Source organism: Pundamilia nyererei, unplaced genomic scaffold (assembly GCF_000239375.1).
Source record: "Pundamilia nyererei isolate P.nyererei 1_Seehausen unplaced genomic scaffold, PunNye1.0 scaffold00002, whole genome shotgun sequence".
In the NCBI taxonomy this organism is placed as follows: Eukaryota; Metazoa; Chordata; class Actinopteri; order Cichliformes; family Cichlidae; genus Pundamilia; species Pundamilia nyererei.
In genome coordinates, this window is record NW_005187403.1 from 4,829,316 (window position 1) to 4,839,311 (window position 9,996).

Sequence of the window (9,996 nt, forward strand, 5' to 3'; positions counted from 1 at the left end):
TCCGGTACCTTGTCCGATAGCCAGGTTTCTGTGAGGCAGATCACGCAGCAGTCCCGCATCTCTCGCTGGAATGAGATCCGTGCCCGAAGCTCGCACAGCTCCAGAGACTCTCCAGAGACTGCACATTAGCCAGTAATAAACTGGGTAACGGTGGTCTGTAAGTGCGCCGTCTCAGTCGAACCAGAACGCCAGATCTTCTCCCTCTGCGTCGGCGTTTGCGGCCTCCAGGGCCAGAAAACAAAGGCGTCTCAGGTGAGATGAATGGGGGGTCTGCAAACGGAGCGTCCGTGTTGCAAAACTTGAACTCCGAAAAGTTATAAGAAAGACCGTCTTTTATGTCCACTAAGGTTTGTCAGTCGTACACGTGCTACTCGCGAAAAAATGAAGGAAAAGTAAAATTAAACACAGAAAAAAGCTGTTGCTTGGGGGAGCTCGCGACGAGGCTGCCATACTCGGCGCCAGCTTGTTTTAAGTTTAAATTTAATTTATTATTGGTGGTTAGCATTGTTGCCTTGCAGCAAGAAGGTCCTGAGTTCAACTCCACCACCTTACCGGGGCCTGTGTGTGTGGAGTTTGCATGTTCCCCCCCGTGTTTGTGTGGATTCTCTCCAGGTACTCCTGCTTTTCCCTATGCAGGGTTTCCGCCTTTGTGTTACAAGCTAAGTTGCCAAATGTTAAATGTTATAGTTGCACGCAGCACATTGCACAGATGAGACAGTTTATGTTGCTGCTACTGTTTGTATTCCTGTGCCACAGGAAAGATAATTAATCATGTTGAAAAAAAATATGGTAAAAATTGCAAAACAATACATTAAGTTCAACTTCCCACATTTATCTGTTTGGGTCACAGTATTGTTAACCAAACTTCATGCCATATAAACAGCCCTGTTATGCATACCGCAAAGGTAATATATTTTTGTCAGGCTGGGAAAGGACTTTCTTAAACGCGTGTAATGTCAGGAAATTTTTTGTGATGATGTGCAGCGCTCATTAGTTTTTCAGATAACGCATTCCCTGCGGGGATATGGCAGCCAGCTCCTGCATTGCTAAGTGAAGCGCTGACAGCTGTGACATCAAATCACTGTTTGAAAGCGTAACTCATCACTACAACATTGTGTCATCATAAGAAGGAGGCCATACCTGCTAGTGTCGGTGCAGCAAGCCTCACATCATGACAGCCAGCTGCACCAATCTGCAGCATGAAAGAGGTGGGTGGCAGGTGGGGGCTAAAGGATCTGTGGCACTGAGAGAGGGGGAGGTGAGAATGATGCACAGAGAATAGGAGGAGTAGATAATGTAGGAGGGCAAAGTGGAGTTTGAAGTACTGTATTACATGGGATGAGGGAAAGCACTGGCAAAAACAGAAGGAGTTAAAGCAGAGACGGCAAAAAAAGATGAGAAGAAAATCTGTCAGTTGTTTGAACAGATTGGCAATAATGTCATTTAATACATATTCTGTTTGAAATTCACAGTCTGTCCAAATTCACTCTCAGAAAGGGCGTCGCCTATCTGATGACATTCAAACGTTTTGTCCAATCAGCAGCTTAGCCATGGATTCAAAGGGACTCTGATATGACAGATGACAGCTAAAACTTATCCAAGCCATCCAGATGTGTCAGCTTACATCATATCTTTGTGATATCTGGCTTTTCGGGACCCGGAATGGAAGTGACAAGAGAGTGTTTTCTAAGGCAGTTCCTTGGTGATGCAGCTGTCACACTGACACAGAGAAAAAGAAAGTGATAAAGGCTGTGTACACAATGTACATGCCTGTATTTGCATCCTCCCGCTTGTAATTGACGTGGAACTTTCAAATTGAAATTGTTTGAATGAACTCAGCTGAGTGATTTTGACAAGTAGAATACCGTATGCTGCAAGCGCGGTCTGTCTTTTCTTTTTTTTTTTCCCTCCGTGTCACAGGAAAGCTTGAGGTAGACTTGTCTGAATGGTTACAAAGCAGCAGGGGGTCCCAGGCAATAGTATTCCCTCAGGTGCTTTGCAGACTTTATGCCAAGTTTGCGCAGGCCACACGCTGAGTTTGTTCAGCCATCTGAAATTGTCGCCACAATTTTGAAGTCAAGAATAAGATTCGGTTGGCTGATTGTTTTAAAAGACTTTCATTCTCAAGCATGCCAAATGTGGTAAAGGAAAAAGATTGTTCTCTGCAAATGAATGTGGAGTATCATCCAGATTCAACAGAACTACACAGGCAAACTCATTTGTATCCCTGCGCTACCGTATGGGTTTCTGCTGTAGCACAACAGTTTCACACATCTGCCTTTCTTGTTTGGTTCAAACACTCCTCTCGGTGCATATTGTAAGTTAATTTAGATATACTTGTATCCCCTGAAAAAGTTGTCTTTTCTCATACTCATCAGTGACGGTGAACTACTGTGCCTCGATGAATTTATTGTCTGTGTGCAGAGGTGCTAGTTTCTTCATTACATGGCTGATCCACGTGAATTCGAGCAGATTTGAAGCCGGGCTTACTTTCTTGCGGAGGATTTCACTGCAAATTGATGCGGTCCCTTTTACAACGTCCTCGCCTGGGTACTGACAGAGCCTCGATAAATCAAGGCAATCACAACGACATGGGGGAAGACATTGCCATAAATTCCACAGGGACCGTAAATGTACAGAATCTAAGCACATCTGTAGACGCTACCTGTCTCGCTCTGTTTCATGCTAATGGCACTTTCCTTTTGTTGTCTTTTTATCCATCTTCTTCTTGATTTCAAAGACTCCCATGTCAACATTTATCCTTTCATGATTTTAACAGTCGTGTCACTTTAATCGTTCACCGGCTTCCAGATGATTGTTCCACACTTCAAATGGAATTCAGAATTAGTAAAGTCATTGACAGAAAGAGGATTAGAGCAGAGGATATGCCATTATGCATTATTTGGTTGCGTCTCTCCACAAACACTTGTTGCACTTGTCAGTCGTGGGTCTTGGCCATTCCCATTTGAGGCTCCGGTTAGCGAGATGACAGCCTGTAGAGCATCATTCTGAGCATTTCAATAAACCTGAGGATCCCGCAGAGTTTATTTTGAAATTTTCACGCACATTGACAGCTTCTCTTGAAAATAAAATCGAAAAATGTTGCCATAATGGAACCATCCATGACATTTTGTATCCGTGATAGTTTTATGTACTGTGTACTATAGCATATACAGTTTGTATTGTATAAGATATATATTTAAACTGGAATTACAAATAATAATTTAATTACATTCATAAAACTAACTCTCTATAACCCGCAGCAACCATTCCTCTTCTCCTCTTTCTCCATATATACACATTTCTGTACCTGCTCATAGACTGTTATAAATGGCTGTATATTTAGGGCAGCACAGCATGCCTGAAATGGTGATGTGGAGTTGTGTTTTGCTGCTAAATTTATTTTCAAGATCCTGTACAGTTTTTCATTTGCCAGACATAGCATATAGACACCTTAGTTCTATTCTTTCTTGTTTATATCTCAGATGCATTTTTAGATTTAGATTTATCTATGTTGTTAGTTTGATGGTGAATCAATGCAATGAAATCTCCTGTTGATGTCCACTAACTGGTCTATGTCCGATGTATCTATTCTATTCTGTACATAAACTAAAACTGCATACATATAGAAATCTAGGTTAGACAAAACTGAGTAATGGAGCAGAACAGTTGGTTAGATAGTTTGAGTACAGCCACTGACTGGAATCACAGTTTACACATAGGTGTCTGTAGAGGTTTGAGAGCAATATCAGCCGTACAGTGGAAGCACACTAGTCACATGTTTATGTCTGACTCACCAACAACACCTGCTTGAAATCTACACATTGCGATCTTGGAGATGAGTATGCCTCTCAAGTGTCTGTGTGGGTCATCTCTGGCCTTGGCTATTCTACAACCTTTTTATAGGTTCTCACAGATCTTCCCACAGGTCAAGTATGTACAAACCTCAGCAAATGATCCAATTAGTAACAGCAAAGAAAGTGATGAAAATCTACCACGTCCTTCTCTGTAGGTTTCTAATAATAATAATAATAATAATAATAATAATAATAACTAAAACATACATTTCTTTGCTGGGTACTTATGTTGTACCTCAATTGCAATCCCTTCGGAAAATTGAACATTGATGATTCAAGTTAGTGTTAAGAGCAAAGATATCACGCATTATCTTCTTATAGCTATCTAGGCAACTTCATAGGATGTAGACTGTTAATACAAGGCTTTGCAGTATGCAAGAGTGGGTGACGTCACCCACTGGTGTGATGACTAAAGTTTTGTATTTTAGCTCTTGTGGTTCATGTGATTGTCTTTGGACAAGACAACAGAGTTGTTGAGTTATCAGCTATCGGCCTCGAGGTTGCTGGTTAAGTGACATCAAACGCTGATGGATGTTTTATAGGAGCCTGAGCAGTCAGCGTGAATTACAAATATACGCAAACCACTTTTCACTCTTCATAACGGCTGGGTCTCGAGAGGATCCTGCAGAAAAAGCAATGTAGCTCTTTCACTTCTCCATTTTTTTAAATAAATTGCCCCTTTAGGTCGCAGAACTCCCCTGAGCAACATCCCTTTATGAAGATGACCCGTGCCGGCTGAAATTTTCCAGACAGTTTCAGCACCTTCAGTCTTCCACTGTGAATCACTACAGTCAGCATTTATCACAACGCCCCGCTGTGGGGCCAACTGCCAGTTACGTTTTTTACTCGGTGGTGGAAAAACCTCGGTGCTGCAATATTTAAATGGATGTTGAATGTGTCTTCCTTTCAGATGATATTTTTTCACTCATATCCACTCAAAATCTAAAGCTGGTCATGGTGTAATGTGTCTATCGACCAGCAGGTGGAGAAGTTATATGAACCGTTTGATCCTCAAGCCCCCACCCCTGTCCCTCCTCTGCCTCATGCTGCTCCCGATGTGAGAAGTTCCTGCATAAACTTCCACTCCACAGAGGGAGAACATATGTGGGAGATCTAACAGAGGCACACCACAAAGAACAGACAAAGAAACATTTGAGCTGGACCTATTTCCTATTCTTGGATTGTTTTCTCAAATCAGGGTCTTCATGTGTATGGATCAGTTTGTCAAAACATAGTGTGGATGTTTGATTGTGGAGTGTAAATGTAACTGCTGTAGACATGGATACATCATTTACTGTGAGACCTCTTGTCCTTGCCCTTCTGCTCTCCCTTCATCTGCACTTACACCTTTTTGTTTGGGCTGCTATGGACTCCTGCTATGATGAGGAGGGTGTGCCAAGCAGCTGTATGCCCAAGTTTGAGAATATTGCCTTCAGTCGCACGGTGGTGGCTTCCAATGTGTGTGGTTCTCCACCTGAGGACTACTGCATGCAGACAGGGTCAACTCGTTCATGCCACATCTGTGATGCCTCAGATCCATACCTAAGCCACAATACCAGCCTCCTGACAGACTTCCACCGGAATGAGGAGCCCACATGGTGGCAAAGTCAGTCCATGTACTTTCGTATCCAATATCCCAACTCCGTGAACCTCACCCTTCACCTCGGTAAGAGCACACATCCTGAACACTTAATTTAAATATCTGTCTTTACGTTACTTTGGTCTAATAGCTATGTCTAGAGTTCACTTATAGTCTCTGTTATACTAATGTTGTGTATAAATATGTTTATAATACGGGACTGCATTTGTTGTTTTGATGATCTGAGCCTCTACAGACTGCAGATAGACTCCAGTCTGGTGTGAATCTCACAGAAATACAGTACATGTTAGGGGTTTTTTTTTTTTGCACACTGAAATTTGATACCATCAGCTTTTTAGGTTTCTGGACACCCATATCTTCATGCATTATTCTGTGTATTGTGAGGCCTTTGATGGAGAAATCTTTAATCCAACACAGATGTGCTGCAGAACACATGATTTTTGTTAGGCCGCCTTGACTCTGAGGTTAACACTTTGGCCCAGACATAGCTTAGACTTCTGGTATTTCAGTGAGGACACTCACAAGAGCGTGTCTGAGAATTTGGTGGGATTTTACATGAAGATAACCAGTTGCATCTGACATGCATAAACAGGCACCAAGTAACGGTCTTCAGGCTCACAGTATCGTTAATTTAGCCCACATGCTGTCATGGAGTATGAACCCATTCAATTCTGGCTCCCACTCAACTTATTTTAAGAATATGATTTGGCCCAGAATCAAACTTTGATAGCACCACATCACGGAGCCTTCATAGATAGCATTAAAAACAAATCAGACTGTTATCTAACCTTTTTTTTTAAACTTGACATCCACACTTTCACATGGTGTCATTACAAATTAGCATTAATCTTCTGCTACAGGTTAAATTCACAGTTTTGCAGATATAGAACTGACTATGAATGAAACTGAAGCCATCATGTGTTTTTTAGAGAAACTGTAGGCAATAAGTAGCTTATAATAATAAGAATAACAAGAAGAGGGACACGGGAAGTTAGCGAGGCATTTACATGAATCATATTTGGAAGGCAATAGATATTTGTCAGGAAGGTAAATTAATTTGCATTACCTGGGACTTTTTCTGCAAATCAGACACACAAGTTAAATCATTTTTTTTTTTGTTTTGTTTTTGTTTTAAATTGCCTTCTTTGTGTCCTCTTTCCCCCTGAAAAAATGCCTCTGACGCACATTTTGTGCACTGTGAACACATTTGACATTTCTCACTCCAGCCATTAACATCATTATCCCATTACCATGCTGTGCAAAACTGCTGAAATAAGCAGCACAGCACATTTGGCACTATAACTGAATTAAAATGTGGCGATTACTGTTAAAACGCATTAATACAAATCTTTTTATGCAATTATTTTCCCCGTTCCATTTATTTTTTTGAGCTGGGCTTGTGTGCCTTTCTGCAATTAAAGGTCTCTTATCACCAAGATGGTTCATATATGTATTTGACATACCCGGGAAAAAATATTTAGCTTATTTCTTATAACGTCGATTTTAACACTGATGTAATTTTAATTACTTTTTATGCAGAGCATTATATTAAGCACATTTGATTCAAAGTCTGAACAGAGAAATTTCCCGGTCTCCCCTCTTTTGGCTTTATTCTGCCTGCAAAAAATACAGAAACAGTCCAAACACACAAAATTGTTTTTTCCCAAATGAAGAGAAGTCAGCAGTGTCTTCTTCCTATATTATGCCATAGGCAGGTTGTTAACAAGACAGCACACCCACAACAAATCAGATCAGCCTACACAGCTAACAATAGTCCTGAAAATGACAATGGTCCTGAATGCTAAAATGAGATCTGTCTGTATTCCAGTTAAGCTATACCTAGCAACTGAAACTCATACTTCACAAAGTCAACTTTAGGAAAAGTTGATACTTTTTAGATGCTAAAAGTAGGGAAAAAAACAATTGTTTTTTTTTTCACTTCTTTGTTGATTTTTTTTTTAATTATGTGCTGATGTTGACAAAAGTGCCATTTTGGGGTTAAAAGCAAGTGTAAATGATTATTTTTGCAGTTCCACTCAGTTCACTCAAATTAAATGAGAACTATCTCACAAAAACACTCTAATTACATTGTTGCCAATTTCAGTAGAATGGCATTGCTAGAAATCTCCTCTGGGTTTTATTTTTATAAAACAAACTTCATTCAAAGAAGCAAATGGTGGAATTTATTCAAATGCCTCTTTTGTTCCAACAAAATGACAAGCAAGTGCTTTTTGCTTTTTTCTGTTATGTCCGACATTGGGTTTGTAGATTTTAATTTCTCTGTTTATTAATAACAATGCAAAAGATAAATAAGTCTCCAATAACACCAGAAAAAGTTGCCAGATTTGTTGCTGGTCGCTTTTTAGAAAAAAAGTCGCTAAGGGGGTCTGAAAACTCACTAAATATTGCGACAAAGTCGCTAAGTTGGCAACACTGCATGTACAGTGGCCCTGAGAGGCCAAACGGACTGCAACTTAAGAAAACACAAGCAATACGAAAAACGCTGCAAAAGCACACAAAACACAACAGACGTAAGAAAAACGACAACGGAAATAGGAAAAAACAAAAAGGAAATAGGAAAAACTGAAACTGATTTTCAAAAGCATAAGGGAAGTGTTTCTGAGGAGACAATAACCTGATGGACCAGTTGCAGGAACCAAAATATGCTAAGAATTGCACTGGGCGACACTTAAAAGAACTGGAGGTTCTATCGGTTTTGTGAGGAAAGAAAAGATGAAAGCGTGTTAGCCTAACTTTTATCCTAAAAATACGTCATCAGTATTATATGAATCATGATAAATCATGCCTACCATGTTTGGGGTTCCTGCAACTGGTCCGTCGGGTTATTGTCTCCCCAGAAACACTTCCCTTGTGTTTTTTCCTATTTCCGTTGTCGTTTTTCCCATTTCTGTTTTGTTTTGTGTGCTTTTGCAGCGTTTTTCTTATTGCTGGTGTTTTCTTAAGTTGCACTCCGTTTGGCCTCTCGTAGACATGCTCTGTTTTGTGTTAAACATGTAATTTGATTGTTGCAAATGTTAACAAATCAGTTTTCATGTTTGATTTAAATATTCTAAATATTCTTCTCAATAACCTTGAGAGACGTATTCCCAGAAATATGTTTACATAACAGAGTTAGTTCACTCTGACACAATACCTTATTAAAACATTCCCTAAGCCCTCTCCTTCTGGTTTTTTTGCCCTACTATTTTATAATGTATTGCTTTAATGTACAGCTACTGGAAGGCTATCTATATTATCAATAAACAAATAGAATAAATACAGAGGTTGAGCAGCAGATCAAATATTTTATAATGGAGATAGCTTGACTGCATTCTCAGTTTGGGGTTACAAGTTTATTGGAGAAGTGCCTGCCAGTGTCCACTTGCCTGCCCTAGCCTGCCTGGGAGTGAGGGCTTTGGTTCACTTGGTAAAAAGAGGAATGCATGGATTTTTTTCTGAACTTGAGTAAAATCTATCCAACTATATTCTCAGTGTGTATAGTCTGTAACATGTATCTATAGTATCTTTGTAGCAGGGGTTTATTTGGGCTGATAGCATTCAGGGAAGGCTTTTACTTGTTCACACATACATTTTCTTTATCCCCCAATCTTCCCCTACCTATGCAGTAGAGGGAAGATGAGTCCTCCCTGTCAGAAAGATGTGTTTCAAAGAAAAAAGAGACAAGGACAAAAATGATGAGAGAAGTTGAAAATGTCAGCGCACAGATGAGCGGTTACATCACGTGCTCCGAAAACAGGAAGTACCTCAATCAAATGGAGAGTATTGATTTCCAATAGCAAGCAGATGTCTGACTGTGCTTTGAGGCTTTGTTGTTTATATTTTCTGGCTAGTTCTTTTTCTGGAAAAAGGTGGCAGTGCTCCAGCTGCTGCAAAGGTATTTTCTTTGTTATTGGAGAGTTTGTTATTCTTCTAACTATTCCAGCACCTACAAGTCTGTCTCCCTGAGACTGAACTGACCTTTGCTCCCACTGCCCTATCTGCCAACTTTGTTTTCCTATACCCGGCGGCTTTGATGCTTCCATCCTGACACCGTATTCCTAAGTGAATGATGTCTAAGTTTTCACATCACACACTTTTATGTAACTGAATATCCCTAAATTTTGTATGCGTGGCATACTTTTGGTTCACACGAAAACTGTGTGATCCATCTGGGTAGTTGGCGGGGGGTTCTTTAGACATCACTGTTTCCCTTTGCCTCTCCAAACAAAACAAGCGCTCTCTGAAGGGAATGCAGGCAAATGCGGCGATGATAAACACAGCAGTAGGACGCAGGGACACACACTGCAGCCAGGTCAGAGCGGGTCTGTGGAAGAGTTAAGAGGAAAGGGGGAGTCGGGCTGCTTCAAGGGGAGTAAACAAAACATAATGAGGAAGAAGGGGTGGAAAAGAAAAAAAATGCCAGGCAGTTTGCTGGTAAGGAATTGGGGTCAGGTTTTTTCCCACAAAGACTGGATGAGCCACACAAACACACACACACACACACACACACACACACACACACACACACACACACACACA

At 40.6% G+C, this 9,996-nt stretch overlaps 1 protein-coding gene across 1 annotated transcript in view; it reads left to right on the top strand.

Moving 5' to 3' along the window:
• The first annotated feature begins 4,953 nt into the window (after positions 1-4,953).
• Positions 4,954-9,996, top strand: part of lamc3 (laminin, gamma 3) — a 116,938-nt gene continuing 111,895 nt past the window's right edge. The window contains exon 1 of the mRNA XM_005720521.1: positions 4,954-5,523. Coding sequence (XP_005720578.1) covers positions 5,136-5,523 — 388 coding nt within the window. The 5' untranslated portion in view covers positions 4,954-5,135. The remainder of the gene's footprint in view (positions 5,524-9,996) is intronic.